Source organism: Muntiacus reevesi, chromosome 16, assembly GCF_963930625.1.
Source record: "Muntiacus reevesi chromosome 16, mMunRee1.1, whole genome shotgun sequence".
Lineage (NCBI taxonomy): Eukaryota > Metazoa > Chordata > Mammalia > Artiodactyla > Cervidae > Muntiacus > Muntiacus reevesi.
The window spans coordinates 33,156,929-33,183,604 of NC_089264.1; the positions used below are offsets into that span (position 1 = coordinate 33,156,929).

Consider the following 26,676-nt stretch of genomic DNA (forward strand, 5'->3'; position numbering starts at 1 on the left):
ACTCTGAGAAAATATTAATACTTATTATTTCTGAGAAATAATACTAAGAAAATACTTATTATTTCTCTTCAGATCCACTTTGAAGCTGTGCATAGTAAAACTGGCAATTATAAACTTTTAGGGTATGTTTTTCAAATTTCATGTGCAGAAAACATATGGCATAACTATTTTTTATGCTGCAATTTTTTGTCAAGATGTGAGAATCATGTCCACTCAGACGGCTGTGCAACACACTCACAATTTGTGATTTAATAATCCCAACAGATTATTCCTCATGTTTGAAAATGAGTACAACATAAAATAATATTACAGTGTCAGGTGCAATTTTGAACTTACAGTGTTGTTAGCAACCAGTGGAAAGACATCCATTCATTGTATTTAATCACAGGCCAGTTAATAATTAGATCTGGTGTCAAATCTTTGGTGTCAAAGAAACAGTTTGCTGTTGAGAAATAGCTCCTGTGATTCTTGTTAGGAGACTAATCTTAGCATATGTAGTGACTATGTAAATGAATCCTGGTATCCTGTTCCATTTCTTTTTTATCGTCAGATGCATGTGTTATAAATTTTGGCTCAGATGAGAATGTCAAGCACATAGAGTTCTGACTGTTCACCTTTAGATTCCATGGTCACTTTATTACAAGACATTAAGCAGGAAAGAGTTGTCAATTTTGCCAGCATCTTCTCTTCAACTGTCATCCTTCCATACAAAGGGGAATCCTCTGGAAAGCTAGGGGATTCTTTTCTTCTTCTTAGGAACAATGAACAAAAACTACTTCATTTAATATTCTCTTCAACCTTGTTTTATTGACACAAACTGGCGATGCTATCCTCAGAAGACAGGCTTGCTAACCAACTCTGGCACAAAGAGTATCTTTAAGATCATGAGCAGAAAAGAGTTTATATAGCAGGCCTGAGACTGCTACCTTTAGAAATGCTGACTTTCAAGAATTTGCCCTTGATCCATATCTGGGAACTTGGCTTCTCTAATTAAAAACTGTCTTCATAGTGCCCTGACTCATGGTACAAATGATGTGTTTTATAGGCTGAACTTCTTTCCTATTAGAGTTTTGGTATGTGCTCAGCAGAGGGAGCCTACATGACCAACCTTGTTTGAACTGAAAGTTTGTGTCCCCCACAAACTCATATGTGGAATTTCTAACTCCCTAAGGGATGGTATTAGGAGGTGGGGCCTGTGGGAGGCATTTAGGTATTTAGGGTGGAGCCTTCATGAGTAGGATTAGTGCCCTTTTAAAGGGACCCCAGAGAGCTCTCTCCTTCCTTCCCTTTCTGTCATGTGAGAATAAAAGAAGCTGACAGTCTGCAGTCCAGAAGAGGGCTTTCATCAGAAACTGACCATGCTGGCCTGATCTCAAAACCGTGAGAGGTAAAGTGCTACTGATTGTAAGCCACCTTACCTATGGTACTTGTCATAGCAATATAGCCGTGTGCGCTGACTAAGACAAGCCCCAATAAAAACCTTAGGAGTTGAATATCTGGTGGACTTCTATGGGCAGAAAAATCTCATGTTATTGCATGTTTTGGTGACTGGAAAAAAGATCCCACACAGAAGTGTACCCCCTTATAGGAGGGAAAGAGCCTAAGAAAGCCTATGCATGGATTTCTCCAGATTCTGCCTGGGTCCTTTTCCTTTGCCAATTATATCAAGTGTCATTTCACTATAATAAACCTTAGCTATGTGTGTAGCTATTTTCAGAGTACCGTGAGTGCTTCCAGCATATCGGCAAACATTTTGGATACCTTATGAAATGCATTGTAAACTCTAAATTGAAGCAGCAATCCTTCAAAATTTAATTAGCTTATATTCAACTATTTTGTATAGAATTCAACTTATCCTGAGGCATATGTGAGAATGATTATTTTTTATAACATGGAAAAGCATATCAAGAGCCGAAATACCGTGGAAAATACTCATTAAAACTTCTGCAGATCTCTTTTAGTGCCTGTAATGCACAAGAATTTTTATACATTTAAGCCTTTACATTTTTAATCTTGTTCCTTTTGACTTATTGTTATGTGATAAGCATAAACTCATTTATCAACATGTTGAATTTAAAACACAGTGACTTATAAATTAAAAGTAGAACAATGGAATACCATGAGCATTTAAATTATGTTGATACATGGGTATAATTACATATCAAATATTAAGTGAAAATATTAAAGGAAGAAAATATAAACATTGAATATAACTGAGAAAATTGTATCATATAGTCATAACCATGTTAATAATACACTGTGTGCCAGTTGATTTCTTTGATCCTTAAACTTTGTAAGGTGGGTATGTTATTCTAATTTTATATATGAGGAAGGTAAGTTTTAGAAAAAAAGATTTATTACAAGTAAGTCTTGCTAGGTGATTCAGTGCTTCTTAATCATCCACAATTGCCTGTATGTTGTGTCACAAAATTTATAAATGATTTTAAAATGGTATAAAACAGTTAAATGTCCACTAGTTTCTTATTTTTCTCTTTTAAACTGCTTATATTCACAGCAATGATCATTTAAAAAGCTGTATATCATACACTACCAAATCTTTTACAAAATGTAATCTTTCTTAAAAAGACTACTAAAGTGATAGTGATGAATGAGAGGTTTATTAAGGAGAGTTAAACATACCTGGTAAATACAGGGGAAATAGTTCAAGTAGAAAGCCAGTGGACTCACGAGCAGAGGACACAGCCTCAGCCGTGCTGCTGACATTGTTGCCACAGAATTCAGCTTCTCTTGGAAGGCAAGCAGCTAAACTCTTTCTGCAGGGACAAGTCTGCCAATTGTACAACAAATCCTCAAAGTGGAAATAAAATCCTCTTGATGTCTATTGGACTATTGTTTAGAAACAAATAAAATATTTAGGGATTCAACCAGAACAGTTTATCAGCATTGGCCTAGGAGGGATCATAGTTAGCATAACTGAATGTGGCAATGGCTCAGAAGAAAGTGAGGGGAAGAGGACTCTGAATTTTACCTGCTGTTGTATCAGCCCCAAGAAGATCTTGTATGGCCAATGGTAACTTTCAATTACAACTGCCCATTGTCCATTATCATAGAAAAGCTAAACTGAAAAACAGCCACTTACTTCCCTCTGATCAGAAGCAGAAATAAGTGGCAGTATTTGGATTCTCAAAAAAGCAAACTCTCTGGGAGTTTGACTCAGGTCATAAGAAATATTCAGATATGGCCAGAGCCTGAAATAGGTATGATGCATCAAACACAAGCAGAAGGAAGAGGGTATCGTGGTTCAGCTGAGCCCTGTGTCCAGCAGGCCAGGAGTCAGACTCTGTCGCAAGGCATGACCTTAGGCAGAGGGTTAGTTTACTCATCTTCAAAGTAAGAATAATGATAGCTACCTCATAAATGTTAAATGAAGGAACATACGTAGAATAGTTTGAACTGAGCCTGGGATGTAGTGTTATTAAACAGTATCCAATATTACCTCATTATAGTATTCCTGTTACTAGGCTTCAAAGGAGGTTATCAGTTATTAAGATTAAACAGAAAGAGACTCACAGACATAGAAAACATTTATGGTTACCAAAGGGGAAAAGGGGAGGGAGGAGGGATAAATGAGGTTGAGATGAACATATATACACTACTATATATAAAACAGATAAACAACAAGGACCTACTGTATAGCACAGGGAACTATATTCCATATTTTATAATAACCATAAGGGGAAAGAGTCTAAAGAAAAATATGTATAATATAAAAAAGAATCTAAAGAAGAATATATGTGTGTCTAACTGAATTGCTGTGTTGTATACCTGAAGCTAAAAATATATTATAAATCAATTACACTTCATAAAAAATTAAATTAAAAAAACTATGTTTAAATGATCTTTATTTCTGTAAATTGTATTTATTCTGCAAATTATAGTGGTTATTATCTGAATAATATTGTGAGAGTTTTAAAATGATGATAAGTTACCTTCTGGCATTAGGTAAGGGGATAATGTGGCTGGACTATATTTACCAGACCATAGCAAAGGTCAAAGGAAACACAGCCAAATTTAAGTAGCGTTTCACTGTGCCTCACAGCTGGTATCAAAGCAAGTAGTATATTTTGCAATTGGTTTATTCTTATAGGAGAATTTAGCCTGAATCCACTGGTTTTATTACCTTACATATACTTTACCTGCTCAGCTGTCCAATGAATGCCACTAGTTTTATGACCCATAGAAGCAGAGCTGGCTTAATGAACATGCATATCTATGCATCCACTTGAAAGAGCCCCACACATTATGTTGCTGCTCCTACATAAAGTGAATATCTACCCCAGATATGAAATTAGGCCAATATATCTCCATTGCCATGACATCATTATGGGTTATCTTTACAAAGATAAAATAAAGAACTTTTAATTAATTATTAACTTTAGGTCTATAAAAATTCTACTTACAGTAAATAAAGAAACCAGAAGCAATTATATCAAGGCATCAGTAAAAAAAGAATCAATACTAAGTTAATTATTAGCCCATTAATATAGTGGTATATAAATACTCAGTGCAATTTTTATAAGCTCCTAGCATGCATTCTTTATAATGAAAGAACATGAAACTTTGTTAGTTTTGTATGTTCTATTGAATCTCTTAATTTTGAAGCTATTTAAATTTATAGTTGCTGTATAGATACAGGTATTCTTTTTATTTAAGGGGGAAAAGGACATGGCTTACCTGGTGTATGATCATACATCCTATGGAGCTTAACAGAAACTCATTTGCAGTGTCCATAGAAGAAAGACCAAGGGTTAAAATAATATGGAGGAAGAACAACACGTTTTTCCTAAAATGATTATTATGAGAACATCTTGTATTGAAACATCGCCTTTTCTTGGAAATATGTAAAGCCTAAATAATTTGTTCTGTGATCCCATAGAGTAAGATTAGCTCTCCTGAGTCAGATTAATTTGAAAGGAGTCATAAGTAAATACAATAGTTTAAATAGTGAAAAGATATCTCAACTTTGTATTATTCTGTGATTTTTAATATTATCAGAACATTCAGAGATAAAACATGAAGGGTCATATTATTCTAGGATAATGATTACCCTTTTGTAATTAAAAAGCAATAAAATACAAAATTCATCCAAATGAGTGTATAATTCAACAGCAGACTCATATGAGAGGTACACTGCCATTTCTTTTAGGAATAGTATTCTTTTCATTGTGAAGAGATTATTTAATGTTACTCATATGCCAAACATCTTAATAAAACACTTCTTTCATACAGAGAGACTATTAAGTACTTTATATGCACTACAATAAATTCTTCTTTCCTCCCAAACGTATGCTTCTCCTCTGGCGTTTACAGTATTTGTCAATGGTACTTTTACCCTTGCATTTTCCAAGTACAAAACCACAGAATATTCTACTTTTCTCCCCTTCCCAAGTGCCATGCATTCAGGCTGTGAATGGCTCACATTTTTTTTTTTTTTTTACAGTGATCTAGTTTGCGACTGATACAGTCTGGGACTGGATATTTATGCTAATGAGCTCAGCAAAATACCGATTGCAATTCCATCATATGAATACAAGAATCTGAGATTCAGATAGGTGAACTTACTCAAGGCTACACAGATGTACTGAAACAGCTAGGACTGGAATCATGTGTTGTTGTTCCTTAGACCATTAATTTCCCCACTATCTTTTCATTTCTGCTGAGAGTACTTTTACAACATTATTCATACCCATCTCCTCTGATTTAGTTATCTCTTCCTGAGATCTAGTTCTTACGATTTTGCCAATAATGTCCTAACTGGTTCTCTAATTTCATGCTACACACAACTGCTGGCTTCATGTTCCTGAGACGCAGTTCTCACCATACCCAACCCTCTGCTCGAAATTTCCAAAGACCACTCTTCACAAAATCATGTCTACCTGCCTGGAATATGTCTCCCAAAATTTATAGGTTGAAATACTAACCCCCACCATTGATGATATTAGGAGGTGGGAACTTTGGAGGTGCTTTGGAGATGAGGGTGGTACCCTCATGAATGGGATTAGTGTTCTTATCAAAGAGACTTCACAGGCTCCCTCATCCCTTCTGCCATGTGGGAATATAGCCAGTGGTTATCAGAACCAAGTGAACCAGGAAAAGGGCCCTCACCAGATGGTTACTATGCTGGCACCTTAATTTTAGTTTCCCCAGCCTCTACAGGTTGAGAAGCAAATTTCTGTTGTTTATAAGCTACCCAGCCTGTGGAATTTTGTTAAAGCAGCCCAAAGGTACTAAGATACTTAGCTTGTCATTCAGGGCCTTCTATCAACAGCCCAAATTGAATTCCTGCTCACTGTGCATTCACTGGGCCAGTCACTCAACAGATATTCACTGAGCTCCTATGGTACACCAAGCATTTTGTCAGGTAACACCAAAACAAACAGGACACAATCTAGTCTTATTCATCAAGGAGCTCATTGTCTAATAAATTCCTTTAATTACATATGCAAAGAAAATGTTCCACAAGGGCAAGCTTGATTATTTTATAGGGGGCCTGTCAGAAAAAAAGTTAAGACATATAGAACAAATATTTACACTATAAGCATTTGTTTTGTATTGATAACTGCTTTACATAGGATGATATAAGATTCAAATAATATATCAGAGATCTTTGAATTACTTAAGTATTTGTCCAAGCTCAGTTAAGTGCCTTTTATAGCTTATGATCTTGCTAAACCATACAGATCTACTAAATAGACTTAAATAGGAAAACAGATTAAATGTTATTTTTTGATAATAGCTTACCAGGAAGTAGAATGTTGTCTGTGTTTCTTTGGGCCCGGCCTATCTGGAAAGTTGTCAGGTTCACTGTTGGTTTAAGAGCATTTGATTTCTTCAGCGATGGTTTTATCTGCTTCTGTGACTTGACAATATTTGCAATGCTACTAGACAGTGATTGATTTATATACCAAGTTAAATTAGATAGGGCAATTTGAGTTTTTATTTCAATTACTGATTCCACATGTTCTGTCAGACTTTTCTGAAGAAGCTGCATACTTGGTAGGGAATCTTTTATCCTCTTGGGTATGGTAGCATTTAGTTCTGATATACTTCTAGAAGCATCATGACATACTGTTACTACTTCATAGAGAGTCTTGTTAATTAAAGAGAAATTAATAGAAAGATGGATGGATTTTGCTTCTAGTGCTTTAAATCTGGAATTTAATACCTGCAGTTGTAGAGCCTGGTTGCTCTCGTCTGTAGCCGCACTGCCTTTTTTAAGTGAAACATAGTAAGGTATGAGCATCTTGGTCACTTTAGACTCAATGCCTTGCAATCGAGTTTCAAAATTTTGGGAAATTTTTGTGGCTGAGAGTATTTTTTCCTCCAGCTGACTTATATTTTGCTGGAATTTTATGACTTGGAAGCTGGTTTCATTGAACATTTGGGAAATCTCTTGAAAGGTGGACAGCCTTACTTTTTCATCTTTAGGAATATATGCAAGGGCTTTGGCAACTTGCAGAACAAAGTTATATCTCTGATCGTCATTGACCAAAATCTGAATAGAATCATTCAACTGTTGAAACTGAGAAATAAATGCCAATATAGTGTCCATATTTTGGGTACATTTATGATGGATCTCAGGATTATACTTTAGTATATTTAAAGTTTCTTTTAATACATAGTTGTCTTGAATGAAATCAATGGCATCATTTACGATAGTTATTGTCTTATTTAGACCATCTTCCATTTCTAAGGCATGTTCATTGATACGTCTGTCTAAGGCAACCCCACGGCTCTGTACTTCATTTCTAAGTAAGTTGTATCTTCTTGTAAGTTCTTTAGTAAGTACATTAAGACTGTTAACAGCACTAGTCAGACTTTCCACTTTTTTCTTTGTAGCAACTACTTCTTTTGGTTGTTCGTAAGTCATTGTCTCTCTCAAGGACGCTCCCTGCTCGAGCAAGGGTTGAAGGATCTCCATATCATAAGTCAAATCATTTAGTTGCTCATTCATTTTATCCATCTTATTGTCCATTGGAAAGAGAAACTCAACCAATGTTTGGTTTAAAACCTGTAAATTCTCTTCTGTGTCCTTAATTTGAACTTTAAAATTATCTCTATACTTGGATAACATGTCTTCACATTCCTTTCTGACAGATTCTTTCTCCATCTCCAAAGCAAGGGTAAGATTGTTTATCTTGCTGTCTTGGGTGTGCAAATCATCAGATATCTGCAACAACATCAAACCTTGCTTCTTTATATTCTGATATAGAGTAGATACATATTCAGTGATGTTATTGCTAACTGATTCAGGAACTGGAACACTCTTCTGATTTGATGTTTGTTCAGTCGATAAAAGATGCTCTTGCACTTCCTTCATTTTAGAAAGGGTCTTGTTCAGGGATTCATAATACAGAATTCTCCTGGAGCGCTCCTGTTCTAGAGCATCTTCTAAATGAGTCTGCTTTGCTTCTAGTTCTTTAACAGGCTTCTCACACTTAAAGGTCATTTCTTGTCTTATATTTACAATGTGATTTTTCAGGTCCAGTATATCTGTTGAAGTAGGCCTATTTTCTTGCACTAAAACAGACTTTTGCTGGACTGCTACTGAAATTACAGATTCATTAACTTGTTGAATTATTTGTTTGACATTTTCAAGTTCCTTGGAGACAGTTGATACAGTCTTGAAGAGCTGTGCTACGGTCTCTTCTATGTCATTTTGAAAAATTTTTAATTGTTCTCTTACTATTTCTTTCACCAGATCATTAATGCTTTTGGACTTTAGGCCTGGAGAAAGAAATAAGAAACAACAATAAATGACATATTATTTTAACTGTGTAAAACTCTTTATATCTCTAAAAAGGTAAAAGTTTGAGACTAAACATTAATGACATGAAATGATAAAAATATTTCTTGACTACATTTGCTTATGAAATTTTAAAAAATTACTGGCATTCCTAAAAGGTGATCACTTCTTAATTGGTAAGTATGAGGGGAAAAAATCAGTTGCAGTTAGTACACACTAGAATTATAGAACTAAGTTTCTCTGGACAAAAAGACATGAAGGAAATACTATGGACTTCAGTTAACAGATCCTTGTATGCAACGATTCTAGCCTTAGTTTTATATGAAAATAAACAGTTTGGGGCTTTCTGCCTTAGTACCTGGTGTTAGCTCATGACTGTTTATTAGCTTCCTAGTACAGTTGACCCTTGAACAAAGCAGGGATTGGGGCACCAGCCCTTTGCACAGCCAAAACTCCACATATTATCTGCAGTGGCCCTCCGTTATATCCGAGGTTCCTCTGAATCTCTGGTGGCTCAGTGGTAAAAGGACCCGCCTGCCAAAACAGGAAACATGGGCTTGATCCCTAGGTCAGGAAGACCTCCTGGAAAAGGAAATGGCAACTCACTCCAGTATTCTTGGCTGGGAAATCCTGACGTGCTACAGTCCATGGGGTCACAAAGGAGTTGGACATGACTGAGTGACTAAAAAACAGATGTCTGAATCCACAGCTCCACATCCTTAGATTCGACCAACTGACTGTGGATTGTGAGGCACTGTAGTATTTACTACTGAAAAATCTCTGTTTATGCTTATGTAAGTGGGCCTAGGAGATTCAAACCTATGTTGATAAAGGGTCAACTGTAGTTAGGTTTCAGAGCTTGTATTTGTGCTTCTAAAACTTAATGTGTTGACTGCAGAAAGAAATTTCATGAGGTTCCCAAATGAGGAGCAATATGAAGTAATAATCACAAAATTCAACAATAGTTCATAACAACAATGAAATAAAAATAATGAGATGTTTGGGGAACCACAAAACTAAGTCAAACAAAGACAGAAATTTAAGATATACATGACCTATCATAACATGATATTAATTCTTTTTTAGGTGATTTTATTTATTTATTTTTATTTTGATAATTCTTTAATTTTTTTATTGAAGTATAGTTAATTTACAATATCATTACATTAATGCTTAACAAAAAGGGGAGAGGAAACTTGCCATTAATAAACTACATACTAATACCTCCCTTTTAGAAAGAACAGATTGATCACAAGCCAGAATTATGGACATTCAAAAAGCAGCATTAAAAAAAAAGGGAAAAGAGGAAAAAACTCTTGAACTATTCAGAATCATTTAAAACAGGAAATAAATATTTTTAAAAAGTAAAAACAGACAAACCAGTTACATACAAAAACAAAGTGGAAAAACTAAAACATACTTGAGGCATATTTATAAGATGTGGCAATGAAATAGATATAAATGAAAGATATGTCCATTCAAATACAAGTAGCCAACATTTATAATGCAAAATACAGGCAACATATAACAAATCATTTTAAATTGAAGGTCTGCACAATGTAGTATTGAAACAAGTTATGGCTACTATGAAGTCTATTCAAGAAAGGTGATTAGCGAATAAAAATATATAGTCTCTACATGTCTCTATTTTGTAAGCAAGTTTTCAAAAGTGTTTAAGTTGCTTGATAGACTTACATAAAGCATATTGTGAAAGAGCAATTATACCAAATGGAATGATGTATTGCTTAAGCATCTTGATACTGGATAATTCATGTGATACAAAGACAAAGCTGTGAATGGATAAATACTTCCTTAGGGAGTCTAAACACTAAAGATGAATGTTGTTAATAGATCTTTTAAGGTCTAAGATTTTTAGAGCACAAAATTTACATTTCTAAACCTATTGGAAACTGAAATAAACTTAGTCTAAAAACTATAAGTAAGTGAAAATCAACTTGTATATAATAGAAAAAAAAAGCATGTGAAGTATGAAATAGTAATCAGTGACACACAGCACCAAAATACTAAAGAAAGGCTAAGTTTATTAGAAAAGATTGAATAGCTGCAATTAAGATAAATTATACTGAAACAGTCTAGCTTTTGCACTTACTAACATGAACAATTATACCAAGACAGTTTTTAAAGTATTTTTATTTTTTTATCGGGATGGGGAATACATGTAACTCTATGGCTGATTCATATCAATGTATGACAAAACCCACTGAAGTGCTGTGAAGTAATTAGCCTCCAACTAATAAAAAAAAATAAATTAAAAAAAATAAAAAATAAAATAAAAATAGAAATGATTTTAATGTTAACAAAAAAAATAAAGTATTTTTATTTTTAAAATTTTACTTTGCGTTTGACACATCACTCATTTATACAACAAACCTTCTTTGAGTATATTCTAGATGCTTCATAGAAAATGAAATTTGGTCAATGAGATTTATGACATTTAAAACAGAATACGGTAGCTTCACTGAGTGTAAGGCACCACTTAATAGAAAAGATATTTTTATGGCACTTTATATAAGATCATTTAGTCATTTTCCGTTAGTTAAAATTATCTTTAATTCTCATGGTAACAACTAGATGAAACACAATTAAGGTTAGGAATCAAACTTCTCTGAAATTTATAACCTAATGATTTTGGCTTTAAAATGTTTTTCAAGATTGACAAGGTAAAATAAAACTTAAGTGTAACTGAATTTATTAATTGTAAACAATAGCAACAATAACAATGGATTTTTAAAGGGGAAAGCAGCATGATCTGAAAATCAGGAAAAGAATGAAAATAGGTGAAAACACTGTAAATAGGTATAAAATTCAGTATAGAATCCTGAATAAAGTAATTATAAAAAAAATAAACAATAAAAGTAACAATTTATGCTTTAAAATTTTAATGGAAAACCGCATTGGCTAAAGGGTAAAAATTATAGCTAGTGTTTGAAAAGTAATCGGATTATTAGCTTTAAAAACTTGTTTCAAGAAAACAAGCTCTTCAGATAATATTCATGTAATTTGTTACTATAGAAACACCTGTGCAAGAATCTAACTTTTGCAAAAATAGGTTAAAACGCCTTATGTCAATATTTGAGTGAGCACATCATTTTAAGTGTATTTGATTTTGTTTCATGTGACTCCATGTTCTACTACTTCCTAAACAATTTGGTATTGTATATGGTGACTTAACAGATATATCTGATATCAGATACCTAGGCTTGTCCCTCCTGTGGCTGTGAATGCATGGCCTATTCATAACACTTGGATAACTCTTAAGGTGTTGGGGCATTTGATTTTAAATAGTTTCTCCAGCTCCTAGCAGATAAAGCAGTGCTGCTTGGTCTGATGTAGTGTAAGTGAGAGAAGGGTCATGGTTTTGCTGGGAAAGTGCAGTACCTTGGGGGTGAATTTAGCTCTTGTTCCCTGTATGAACATTCATTAACTGCAAGCCCTCTGGTTCTTTTAACCGACTGGGCTCAGCTCACAATTAATGCCTCCTATCACTTCCTGGCAGATAGATGGGGAAACAGTGACTGATTTTATTTTTCTGGGCTCCAAAATCACTGCAGATGGTGATTGTAGCAATGAAATTAAAAGACGCTTACTCCTTGGAAGGAAAGTTATGACCAACCTAGACAGCATATTAAAAATACAGAGACATTACTTTGCCAACAAAGGTCCGCCTGGTCAAAGCTATGATTTTTCCAGTAGTCATATATGGATGTGAGAGTTGGGCCATAAAGAAAGTTGAATGTCAAAGAATTGATGCTTATGAACTGCAGTGTTGGAGAAGACTCTTGAGAGACCCTTGGACTGCAAGGAGATCTAACCAGTCCACCCTAAAGGAGATCAGTCCTGAATATTCATTGGAAGGGCTGATGCTGAAGCTGAAACTCCAATACTTTTGGCCAACTGATGCGAAGAGTTGACTCATTTGAAAAGACCCTGATGCTGGGAAGGATTGAGGGCAGGTGGAGAAGGGGACAACAGAGGATGGGATGGTTGGATGGCATCATTAACTTGATGGACATGGGTTTGGGTGGACTCCGGGAGTTGGTGATGGACAGGGAGGCCTGGCGTGCTGTAATTCATGGGGTCTCAATGAGTCAGACATGACTGAGTGACTGAATTGATTGAAGAGGGACTGTTGTTACTATGAGGGCATATTTTTGTTGTGTTAGGGCCAGAAGTTTTGTTAGTAGGTTCACAAAAGGCTGTTGACAGGCCTAATTCTCTCAGGTTATGATAACTAAATTTTGCTAAACAAATTTTATTACGATGTTTATAGTTGATTGTGTACTGTTCCTATTTAACTTCTTTCTTAAGCTATCACTTCAGGGAAAATTTATTCCTTTCTCATGCTTGCTATGAGTTTTAGCCATAGGGAACATACCAGAAATGTAAGACAGAGTCTTTCTTTCAGTTGGTTAATAGCACTAATAATTTACATCACTGAATAAGTAATGATGGCTCTGTACTAATAAATGATATGGAAATCTTCACCTTTTTATTTCTTTTATTTGTGAACCACATAAAATAGAGGAAAAAAAATAACATGAGTGGTAGAAATGGGATGCACAGTGAATATTTTTTATGTACAAAATAAAGTGAAAGGGACAAGTAATCCTGAAACCTGGAAACATACAATAAACCTAGTGAATTGAGATGCTCCTAGTAACCAAAATTTGTCTAGAAAATCTATGGCCTGCCTGAAATCTCTTTGCCAAATTAACTCCTCCTGATCCACTACTTATCAGTTGACTTGGTTTTTCTTGGTAGAAGCCTTCCCTGATCCCCTTAGATTGGATTTATTGAAATTATCAAGGGGTGCTATTGTATTGCTACCATACCAATTACTCACTATACATAAAACTCTCTGGTAGGCAGAATGCTGCTGCCCCTAAGATGTTCAGTCCCTAATTGCCTGAACTTGTGAATATGTTACCTTCCATGGCATCTTGACAGATATGATTAAGGTTAAGAACTTTGAAATGAGGAGATTATCCTGGATTATCCAGATGGGTCCAATGTAATCATATGTGTCCTTAATGAGGAAGAAGGCAGAAGAGTGGGTCTGAGAGCTTCCATGAGGACTCAACAGCTGTTGAGTTGGCTTTTGCAAATGGAGGAAGGAGACCATGAGCCAAGAAGTGGAGGAGCCCCTAAAAGCTGAGAACAAGCTTAGTCATCAAGAGAATGGACCCTCAATCCTACAACTGCAAGAAAATGAATTCTAACAACTCAAATGAACAGGAAATGGATTATCCTGCAGATCCTCCAGAAAGGAACAGAGACTGCTGTTTCAAGAGCAAAAAATTCAGGCAAAAATGACCCAGATTTCTATGAATAATGACCTGATGGAATTTAGAATATATTTTATTGATTATATTCCACGAGCTAGATAGTTTCTGGGGTAATAATATATTTTAGATTTATCCTCAATATCTTCATCAATATTGAGACAATCATGGATCTATGTGCCTTGATAAGCATCCCTTGACCTCATCTTTATCTTGAACTGGAAAACACAATGGAAGCAGATCAAGTATAGCTCCTTTTACCTATAAAGAAATACAAATAAGGCTATAACTGGGTACATAATGTCAGTAGGTCAGATGAAATATTCAAAGATTTGTCTGTATTAGTAAAAATATATTTATATGTTTCCAATTATTTCAGAAATTAAGGGATTTAAAAGTATCTTATTCCCCGCAAAATCTGTTTTAGACTTCTCTACCTCCCAATCTAAAGAGAAGATCTTAAAATGATGTGAGAAGAGATAAGTGAGTCATTTGCCTTCTGTCTCAACTAAATGAATAATTTACATTTACCTTTTAGAAAAGATTGAAATTCCCTGCCTTTGTCTTCATTGAATTTCTCTTCTAGTGAGGAATACGTGCTCCTTACATCACTCACGACCAAAGAAATATTGTCAATCTTCTTCTGCAGAAGGGTTAGTTTCATTGCCTGGTAGTTCATCTGGTCAGTCATCTTTTGTGTCACTGCTGATATGTAAGATAAGAAAATAGGAAACATTTAAAAATTCATATTTAAAACCATTCAAATCTCATGATAGATTGAGTGGTAATTCAGATACCGTGTTTGCACTTCATACTTGAAAATATAGATTATATACACTTGGCAAATGGCATCCTAAATTTTATACTATTTAGGGGAAGAAATTTGTAAAAAGCATTCCAATATCTTAGAAGTCTAAAATGTTTTAATTTTGCCCAGAATTTTCAGTCTCTCTTTTCTTAAAGTGTCTGTTATATTTTCAATAGATGAGGAAATTGAGTCAGAAAACTAAAATAACTTGCTTGAGGTTACCAAGCTAATGTATCATCTTCTGCTTTCAAATCCAATGCTCCAAAATTGAAGAAGTGTAACTTTTTATATATACATATACATGTGCATGCATACTACATATATACACCTACATATGCATATACTACATATATATGTAGTTTGTATCTATATTCTGATAATTTTTTATTTACTGAGGTATTCTTTAATGAGAGATAAAGAGATTCAGAATTTGGTTAGAATCACTTTATAAAGCAATGATACTTTCCATAATTTTACATGTGATTTCAATAATTCAAGGAGGGTTTCATTGTATTTTGTGAAAATACTGAAGTTTGACCCATTAACAAAAATCGAGTACAGTTTATAAGCTATATTCACCTGAATTCTTAAAGAGATTCCCTTACATCAGATTCCTCAATTTGAGTGCCTTGTTTTGTATGACTAGATATATGCCAAATATAGATGTTTTTAGCAGTGACCAACTTTATGTTTCTAAAGAGATCTAAAAGGAATGGTGAAATATTTATGATTAGAAAGATGAGAAAGTATGTGACATGCCAACTTTAGATCAACATGGTATTCTTATTGATTCTGAGCCACAATTCTTTGCTCTAGTCTGTGACCAACACGCCTTGGTAATCTCTTATCAAACAAGGGAAGAGAGGCTACTTAGCTACTTTAAAATGATCAAGTCCTTCCATCCTTGCCAAAGTTCTTCCATAATTGTACTCTTTGGAGGACAATAGTGTGATTTAATTTGAAAACCTGTGAATTCCTTACAACCTAGTGTGACAGCATTTCTATTCCCTTCTGTGTCTGTGCAGAGAGCTCCAACAATTCCACATGTTCCCTTCATGCTGGCAACTGGCAGCTCACTCAGCTTCACCGAATACACAGCAGCAGTAGAAAGGGTCAAGAGGTATGCTAATGTGCCAGCATCAAACATTTGACAGGCAAGTGAGGTGTTGTTTGTAAGTCTTCATGAAAAGAGCTGACAATGACTGGGTTGGGGACTACAGAAATTACAGTCTGTGACCTGGGTCACCACAGTCTTGCTGCTGCTGCTCCAATGTTCCTCTGCCAACAGCCGCGTGACTTTCAGCCTGTTTGCTGTGTATCAGCTGCTGTTGTTCCTGGGCTGGATAGAAACAAAAAGAGAAGAGAGAGAGTTAAGCACTGGGTTGGCCTCACTTTTTTCCAGTCCTAAGAAGCAATGTGGCTATCGTGCATTTTCCCATTTACTGAAGCATGATGGTCATGGTCCAGCATGATTGCAGAGTGAGCGGCTCTGCCCCCATCCACAGGGTGATGTGCTACCACATTGGTGCTGGAAGTGCAAGATTCTAGCTCTCTTTGAAAAAAGTAAAATTATTCCGGTTTCCTTGTAATTGAAAATGGATGATAGTTTGGGGAAGCTGTGTAAACTGGTGATGTATACTGCCAGTATAATTGAGGGGCCCTTAAACTAAGCTGTGTTAAAAGCTGTAGCAGCTTTCTAAGTGGATTGTCTTGAAGACATCTTGTTTAACAAAGCAATTTCCAACTGGTGGCCACTTGAAAGTAAGGGAGAGCTACAAGTGCTTTACTAAGAGAATATTTGCTTAATAGTGCCACTTAAATGGATTTTCCCCAGATTTTTAAGAAATACATAGGTTCAAAACAGAAACACTGTAAGTAAAAGTAAACCATTACAGGGCATGTCTAAAGGGGATCAAGCAGTAAAATCAGTGAAATTTCAGAAAAATAGAAATTCTTATAAAATAAATTTATTCTCTTAAAGAATTGCTTCTTTTTCCCCATGAATCAACAATATTTTAAATGGGAATATAATTTTTTACTGGGGAAAACAATTTAGATGGAAGATTTATTAAAAATATTGAACACATCAAGTAATATATGTCAGTAATTTGCATACTTCTAATGAACAAATTTATTCATTGAGGTCTGAATATCAGACATGAGAAAACAAGTGTTTGGTGTCTGACTTCTTCTTCCCATGTGAAATTATGTACCAATGAAACTGCACTTCTGGCATATGTTAATTATGCTCCATAGGGATATGTTGCTATGACAATAATACTAAATCATCTCTACTCCATAGAAAGTATACATATTTGGCACTAATTTTGACTTAGTCTCTATTGTTGAACTAAATTTTGCATTGCTTTCTTTAGGGCACTGAGCTAAATTAATGAATCTCCATTCATGTCCAGAGTTTTTGTTTTGATTTTCTTCTCTCCACTGCATAATAAATAGTCCAGGATAATTTTTTATTTATTTGGTGGAAGAAGGCAATCTGTAGCTTGGGGAAAAGTATATGTATTTGGGAGCTATGGTAGGTGGTGAAGAGTATTAACTTTATGCTAGATCCTAGCAGTAAAATTATTATAGCCCCAATTCAAATTAATTTATAGAAATATATGTTAAATAATTGTATAATTTTTAAAATCAAGATACCTTCTTAGATGTAATAAAGTATTTTCTTGGCAGCTAAAATCTATCTACTTAAGAGTGTTACTAAAGAGTAAAGTGTTGGTTTTTAAACCAGGGTCCCTAAATCAGCAGTATCAGCATCACCTAGGAGTTATAAAAATACAACTTTTGGGCACAACTTCTGTGCTTTAACAAGCTCTCCAGCTGATTCCAATGCACACTGAAGTTTGTGAATCACTGGGATTAAATCCATCTATCAAGATAAATCATTCTTAGCAACTTTCCACCTCACTACCTTACCTGTTCGTCTTAGCAGTGGAAGACTGTTCAGGATATAGACTTGTATTTATAGCAAAAGGAAAAGGTGGGTTTAGCAAAATGAACAAATGGTCTTTTCATTTTTTTACTGCTAACCTTCCTGAGCCAGATCATAGGAGGATAAAAAGAACTGGTGCATTGAAATGCCTACCACAACCTGGTAGGTAGAAGGTTTTGTTGGGAAGCAATGTGTAATTATGATAAAAACGAAGACCACATATTTTGTGGCATACAAAAAAGGATGCTCTTCAAATTTATTTTTCTATCATTAACTTTTAAAGCACATTATGTTCTTGCTTTTCTTCTTTTTTCTTAACATTTCTTTAAACTAGTAGTTTTTTGTCATGGATGGAAATCAGAAGTGATTGTTAACTTCGAAACTAAGTGTCAACATTCTGTCCATCTTCCTTGCCCCATCTGAAGATTATGAATTGTAACTCTGTTCTGGGGAATTGAGAATGTGTATATATAGTTCTTTAAACTCTGCAGGGGATTTCAATGCAAGACCAAGGTTAAGAACCATTAATTTAGAACAAATTTCAAAATTTTCTAATTCTAATAAATAAAGTCAATGTTATAAGCCATAAAGTACCAGATTTTTCTTTTTTCAGAAAACACCAGATGTTTTTAAGTTAAAAATTGCAATCCAGAGTGCAATTGGATTGATCTTCGGAAATTTTAAACAACCACTAGCTTTGTTAATAACAAGAGCACATGTTAAACACTTGATTTAATAAGTGAATAAAAACCTTTAGTCTCCTCCCATTCCATAGACAAGCAGATCTTTATAAGGAGTCAATGAAGTGAGGTGGATGTGGAGGGTGGTTTTCACAGTTCCCATTCCCTACTATAGATAATACTATTCTTAGTGTTAACACACACAATCCTCGAAGAGAGATTCCTAACTGTGTGCATGTGAAGTGTTTGAGCTACCTACCCAGCAATCAAATCTAGAGCCCACTGACAATTTCAGTATGTCTCAGAAATAAAAGGGTCTTTCCACTCAAAGCCTAGGCTATAGCACCTCACTCTTATCTGGTAACATCCCACAAAGCCCTAACTCCAGAATTGTATTTAGTCAGTATGCACCAATGTGACCTAGCAATTATTAAAATATTGAAATACAGCTATGGCAAAGTAAGTAAAGTCGCTCAGTCGTGTCCAACTCTTTGCGACCCCATGGACTACAGCCTACCAGGCTCCTCTGTCCATGGGATTTTCCAGGCAAGAGTACTGGCGTGGGTCGCCATTTCCTTCTCCAGGGGATCTTCCCGACCCAGGGATCGAACCCGGGTCTCCAGCATTGCAGACACTGGCAAATATATTATGATAAAGTGTAATCACTGATAAGCACCTGCCTAGTGGCTCAGTGGTAAAGAATCTGCCTACCAATGCAGGAGACATGGTTTTGATCCCTAGGTCAGGAAGATACCCTGGAGAAGGAAATGGCTACCCGCTCCAGTATTCTTGCCTGGGAAATCCCATGGACAGAGGAGCCTGGTAAGCTACAGTCCATGGGGTTGCAAAAGAGTTGGATACAATTTAAATAACAATAACTGATAAACTTAGTTTAAAAATTGCAATATTAAATTATTCCAAGTTAATTGTGTATGTGTGATAAAAGATTTATCGTTTAGGATACATGATAAATGGAATTCCTTTATAACATCTGAGAATTGTTTTCATAACTAGCAATTTGTTGGGTCCGTTTTATTCACTACACAGTAGTAGCAGTAGTCGCTGAGTCATGTCTGACTCTTTGGGACCCCACCAACTGTAGCCCTCCAGGCTCCTCTGTCCGTGGGATTCTCCAGGTAAGAATACCAGAGTGGCTTGCCATTCTCTTCTCCAGAGGATCTTTCTGACCCAGGGATCAAACCCAAGCCTTCTGCATTGCAGGCAGATTCATTAGTTTAAGGCAGATTCCTTAATTGACACGCTACATCGACTTTTTCACAGACATCAGTTTCTTATTTTGGAGAAGGAAATGGCAACCCACTCCAGGTTTCTTGCCTGGAAAATCCCATGGACAGAGAGAGCAGCCTGGTGGGTTACAGTCCATGGGGTTGCAGTCGGATACAACTGAGCACGCACACACACAGTTTCTTATTAGGTGTGATTTATATAGTAGATAGAATTTCTAAATTGTTTGGTGCTTACTTTAGTTTACTTTCTAGTACATACTAATTGTTCTCAATACATAGATTTTGCTAAATATTATTAAATAATTTATAATAAATTATTAAAAACACTGGAAAGGAGACAAAAGTTTAAATTTTCAAAGTATTTCTTTTGGATATCATGAGTGTGAAATTTTTTGAACCTTAGAAAAAATAGAAATGTTATCAAAATGAAACTAGTCCTGAATTGTCTAATGATAAAATGCAAATATCAGTCTGGAACATCTTTTGATATATAAGATATCAAAATCAAAAATAACAAATCAATATACAAAATAAATTATATTTTAAAATATAATCTGTATTTTTGAAATAAAATCAACTTGATTTTCAATAAAAATTAGTGAACTGTTTTGTTGTTTTTTATTCCTTAAGTTGTGTCCAACTCATTTGTTCATGGAATTTTCCAGGCAAGAATACTGCAGTGGGTTGCCATTCCCTTCTCCAGGGGATCTTACTGACCCTGGGATCAAACCCTCCTTTCCTGCATTGGCAGGTGTGTTCTTTACCACTCAACAACCATGGAAGTCCATCAGTTTTTACTTAATATGAAATGTTGGTTTCAAATAATGATCTAAATTTGTATTATTAAAAATTACTAGACTTTTTTGTCTTCAATGGCATTTAATTTCTGTTAAAATTAATTTGTGATCAAGAGAAAAATATTAAAGAACTTTATGAAATTGCATGTGTGCTAAGTCACTTCAGTCGTGTCTGACTCTCTGAGACCCTATGGACTGTAGCCTGCCAGGCTCCTCTGTCCATGGATCCTCCAGGCAAGAATACTGGAGTGGGTTGCCACTTCTTCTCCAGGGGATCTTCCCAACCCAGAGATGGAACCCATATGTCTTATGCCTCCTGCACTGGAAGGTGGGTTCTTTACCACTAGTGCCCACCAATTAGTTTCATGAAATAAGCTTTTGTAATAATAAAAATTTTCAAATAAAGTAAAAGCCTTTGAAATAAAAAGCTTCAAAAACACTTTATCAAATATGTTAGTAAAATTCAATAAAATAAGAATTTTAGAAAAAATTAGAACTTTTAACATCATCATGATATTCAGATCAGTTTTATGTTTAACGTTTGGAAAACAAGCTTTTTTTTTACAGAAAAGAAAAGGAGAATTGGTTTTCATAAATGACATTCTAAATATTTTTTAACTGTATAAGGAAAAAATTATTTTCCTTTTAAACTGAAAATAACTTGAAAAATGATAAAAGATATTTTAGATATGAAAAATGTTTACAGATACTACTTAACACAAAAATTAATAAGGGAGAAATTACATGATAAAATACAGATTTTCTAATAGCTTATGTGAAAATGAAATTTTTATGACAAAACTCAAAAGTGTAATGTTTAAGCGCCTTGATTTATGATGCCCTAAATTTGATCAAATGTTTGCAGAGCTCTGAGTGACTTCACTTTCACTTTTCACTTTCATGCATTGGAGAAGGCAATGGCAACCCACTCCAGTGTTCTTGCCTGGAGAATCCCAGGGATGGGGGAGCCTGGTGGGCTGCTGTCTATGGGGTCGCACAGAGTCGGACACAACTGAAGTGACTTAGTAGAAGCAGCAGCAGATGAATTGATTAAATAGGACATTCCTATAAGAATTTTTATGATTTAGTTAATAATAAATATATTGAATATTTAAAAATACGCACAGAAATACTGAAAAAACATAATGCAGTCACTGTTAACTCAGTGGTGTCTAGTACATAATTCAGTGGCGTGGCAATACCATTGATGTTAAAAGAAACTATAAACTTACTGAGATTTCATGTCACTCATGGCTCTAAATCTGATGGAGAAGTCTTTAAAACAGATCGAGGCAGTTACCTATATTAAAACATATCTCTGATGGGGACATCAATTAGCTGATGTCATCCATATATAAAAAAAGAGCACATCAATAATTTAAAGAAATTAATAAATTGCTTAGAATTTATTTGAATAATATAATGACTGATTTGTGTTATGATTTAAATTACTTTGTATATATTTTTATAATATAAGTAACATATGCACTGGAATGGTTTGCCATTTCCTCCTCCAGGAGTAACTTAAGAAAATAAAGTAATATTCTTAATTTTTGATTTTTATATTGACATATATTAATTGATACCAAATTAGTTGTCAAGTTTTTGAATATGACCCCTGACCCTTGCCACCCCATCACATAATCAAGAGGCAGATTAATTGAGGCACTCATGACCCTGACTAAAGTGAAGCAACCTCAATAAAAATTGCAATAACGTTTTACACAGTACATTCCCAAGGGTTTAAAATATAATGTTAAAAGTTTTCACTACAAATTATAAGGCATTATTTTATATTGCATTATCATATTTTAATGAAATCGGGTCTCTTCTCTTTACAAAGTATTAAATCTTACATATTTGATGTGGAGATTGTAACATTCCATTTCATTGAATGTTCCTGATTTGGAAAGTACCAGCAAAAAGAGAGTCGTACACACACAAGCACACACACACACTCACACAAGAGGAAGTGAAGGGTATTCTACGTGTGCTGGGTTCTATTTGAGGCAGAATACTTCATCCAATTATGGTTGTCTCTTTGCCACTCACTCCAGGCCAGATCCTGAATGTGCAAAAAGTGAAAACAAACCTAGATAAGAGGTAAAGGGTCAAGAACAGAAAGGAGGTGTATAGGAAGAATTTAAGTGTAATTTTCTTTCTTTTTTTTTTTAAGTGTAATTTTCTATTCACCTTAGCATCAAAAGAATTTCAAGTAAGTTTCATTCATGTAATCTGGAAAAATGTTATTGCATTGCCAATGAGAGAATAGTAAGTGACATACTAGAGCAAATCAGCAAATTAGAATTAAAAAGATAAGAAAAAACTTTAGAATAAGAAAATGGGAGAAGAGAATTAAATAAAGAAAGCTTTCAGAAAGTCTCAGATGGTAAAGAATCTGCCTGCAATGTGGGAGACCCAGGTTTGATCCCTGGGTCTGGATGATCCACTAGAGTAGGGACTGGCTACCCACTTTGGTATCCTTGCCTAGAGAATTCCATGGACAGAGGCTACAGTCCATGGGGTTCACAAAGTGTCAGACATGACTGACTGACTAACACTAGCACTTTAGGAAGAAAAAAAGAAATAAACTGAAAAGGATAAAGATTAACACAGAAATATTGACTGAAGTCTTTTGTTTTCTTGCATACTCATTTTTGCTGATTCATTCCTCAGCATGTGGAAATAAATTCATGAAAAAACAGTTAATATTTCTCCATATATATATTTAATTAATTTATTTTTTGTTTAGGGATAATTGCTTTACAGAATTTTGCTGTTTTCTGTGAAACCTCAACATGAATGGGCCACAGGTATACATATATCCCTCCCTTTTGAAACTCTCTCCCATCTCCCTCCCCGTCCCACTGCTCTAGGTTGATACAGAGCCCCTGTTTGAGTTTCCAGCCACTATGGAATATGGTATGGAAATTCTTAAGGAATCTAGGAATATTTCTCTGTATTTTTTAAAGTTTTAAAAAGACTGATTTGAAAGAATATGTAAGTGGAAAGAAACTCTTTCAATATTGAATGACAAAAACTAATGTGATTGCATGTGTGTGTGTGTGTGTGTGTGTATAAAACTTCACATTTGCTCTTAGCTATAGTTATTTTTCATTAATTGTTTTAGGAGGAAATGGATGAAGAATTGTACTCCTAAGTAAAAGAAACAACCATTAAGCACCACAAAATATCTTTGAGACCCAATTGTCATATGAACCTCTTTTCTGTGGAATTCACTGGATGGGATCTCTGCCAAGGCTGTTAAAAACCTGAAATGCCTGTTTAGCAAATTCAATAGTTTGTTATCTTTTCTTAGCTCTGTTTGTTGACTGGAGTTCAATACTTGCATTCATCCCAATTTATTTCTTGGGATTTAGATGGTGGAGAAGCACTGATAGGATCTCTGAGAGTGGAGTCAGTTACTCTTCTGTGATAAAATTCCTGGTTGATCGATGCTCTTTTATTTTTTCATTTAGCAATCTTTCTTTCTGTCTTCCTTATGTATTCTCTACCACAGGACTGCCACAATTCTAGGTTTTCCAGGCAATCTTCTTTTCTTGCACTTAAGCAGAGACCTTTGTTTTGTTCCATTATGTACAAATTTCTAAGTTTTTTTCTTGATCCTTTCTAAGAGATTGGTGCTGAGACAGAAGGACATTAATTTAAGTAGAATAATTCTACAGATCTTTATGTTCTTCTGATTTTTAAAAAGTTCAATATATTTTAAAAATTGAATTTCTTTTTTCTCTTTTCCCAATAAAATTACTCTTTTTGCCCTTGCACTAGAATCTCTGATCTTGGTGGATCAGGGCTTAAGAGAAGCAAGGTCAGCAAGTGTCAAGAGCAACTGTTCCTTTATTAGGTGCTTTTCCTTTTTTTCTTTTAATTAGACAGGTGTTATTTTTGAGTTTTTTTTTTCCTTCCAGGCTTTTGAGGCATATGGAGGAAGTCATTAATGGCGTCTCAGTAATGAGGAAGCTTGCTCTCTCCACCTTAGAGCCAGACTTCCTGTGTGGCTTGACAAGGCCAGTTTGAACACTCGCATGATGACGTTGAGTACATATGTAAACATTTACTGAGATTTAGTAGCTAGATAGAAGATTACAGTTTGATGCAACAAAAGTACATTGTGCTTTTTGACTAAACGTATTGTAATATTATTGAGCAGAGGAGGTAATGTTCTTTTTCAGGGGAAGGCATTAATTACCACCAAGAAGAACTAGATATGCAAAAATATAAGAAATAAAGCTTTTTTTTGTTTCAAGTATTGTAACTTTTATTGTATATTAATTGAAGTAATTTTCAAAATAATCTTACTAGAGAAGCCCCATATTTAAAATAGTACAATAGCTCTTACATAATTTATTGAATTAGTGCACACTTATAAAAAGAAATATTTTTATATATTCATAACATATGGCAGGGTCTGTTTATTCTAATAACCAACTAATTACATTTTGTGACATTCATAATAACTATGATATATTTTATAAAAGTTTTACAAAATACCTTTTTCCTAGATAGAGGATCTGATTAAAGCTGACTGGATTTTTTTAAAAGCAGATTTTTAGAGAAGCTTTTTTTACTTCTTCTGTCTAAACTAACATTATTTGAACTTAAATTCCTGTCCTTTGTGTCATTAGAGCAAGCCAAAATTTCCTTTAACTACTTCAGAACATTTTAGAGACATCTACTGGAAAAGCACATTATTACCAAGTTGATAAAATTGTCTTAGAAAGTATATCATTACTGATATTTCAAAACATATCTTGGATACCATATCACAAATCTAGGTCACTTTGTGAAGAGAAGCTTGCTGACCCTCAAGAAAGGTGTAACAAATGTAAAATATATAAAAATGTTACTTTGATATTGGACTTGGTGCCCCTTTTTCTTCCCAACAAAACTCTATTCACTTATGCTTTTTAAAACTTAGTTTCTTCTTAAGAGTGTGACTAATATTTTAATAGCTAACCTAGAACTTCTTACCAGAATTTTGATTCTCTGAGTTGCAGCAAAAAGAGCATGTGTGGAAGGTTAGTAATAATATAAACAGTATGTTGGAGAATAAGACCACAGAAAGAAATGCCCCATGGTTTTTTTTTTAATGCTCTATTTTATATTGGTGTATAGGTGATTAACAATGTTGTGTAGTTTCAAGTGTACAGTAAAGCGATTCAGTTGTAGATAAACATGGACCTGTTTATGTACAAATTCTTTTGCCCCCATGGATTTTGGATCACACATCCTTTCCTAACAGGCTGGGGACTGGTCTAGTAAAAGAGAGAGAGACAGAAAAAGAGAAGGGCAGAAAATGAAGCTGGAGAAATAAATGAGAGTATAGTTGCCAGCAATTCCATTTTCTGATCTATTGATTATATATTTAAAAAGACCTCCCTAGCTGCAGCAGCAGCAGTGCAATTTAAATTAAAATTGTTACTTTTTCTATTATGAAGTTAATTTTGTTTTGGGAAGGAAAGTTGTGGGGAAAGAAGAATTTATGAAATTCGTGTAATATTTTACAAATTTTCTATGAATAAAATAATTCCCTCCTGTTGTAAAGGACTAACACGGTAATAATTGTCATCGTAGCTACATAACCCGGTTATTTCAAACCCTTGAGGGCTCTGAAGGGATTTAAAGAATGGATCAGCCACACTGATTGTTCTTGCCATATTTGGAGCTGCTTGTCATGTGAGACAGCATTGAGAGTGCTGTCAAAAGAAACCTGACAATTTTCTCTCCCACATATGAATAAAAGACTGTTGGCACATATATAAGGTGTGATGAAAAGGGGAGGAGTACCTTGGTATGTAATTGGGTAGGAATCAGAAGGAAAATGTGCGCACTCCCCCTCACCCCCCACCCCCTGCCCCAAGGATAGATGAGATAATGAAGAACGGTTCAAGGGACAAAGGGACACAGAATTTCTTGATACTACCAGTGCATCAACTGCACTAATAAAAAATTCAACAGCTTTTATGTACTGCAATAAAAGTGAAGACTGGGATGGTCAGGATATCGTATGGACCAACAGTAGGTTCCCTTGGAATCACAGTTGTATTAGGGTTGATTGTATGACAAAATGACACAATGGGCACATCTACCATCAGAAAATTAT

The 26,676-nt window shown here is 34.8% G+C and overlaps 1 protein-coding gene across 2 annotated transcripts in view; it reads right to left on the minus strand.

The window, feature by feature from the left end:
* The window catches only part of MMRN1 (multimerin 1), a 62,945-nt gene that overhangs the window by 10,645 nt on the left and 25,624 nt on the right, over positions 1–26,676 (minus strand). The window contains exons 4-6 of one of the 2 annotated variants that reach the window (XM_065907510.1): positions 16,116–16,217; positions 14,602–14,772; positions 6,763–8,748 (exon numbers count right to left, since the gene is read on the minus strand). In XM_065907510.1, the coding sequence (XP_065763582.1) occupies positions 6,763–8,748; positions 14,602–14,772; positions 16,116–16,217 (2,259 nt within the window). Of the gene's footprint in view, positions 1–6,762; positions 8,749–14,601; positions 14,776–16,115; positions 16,218–26,676 lie in introns of both variants that reach the window. The other variant, XM_065907509.1, reaches the window with a different exon arrangement.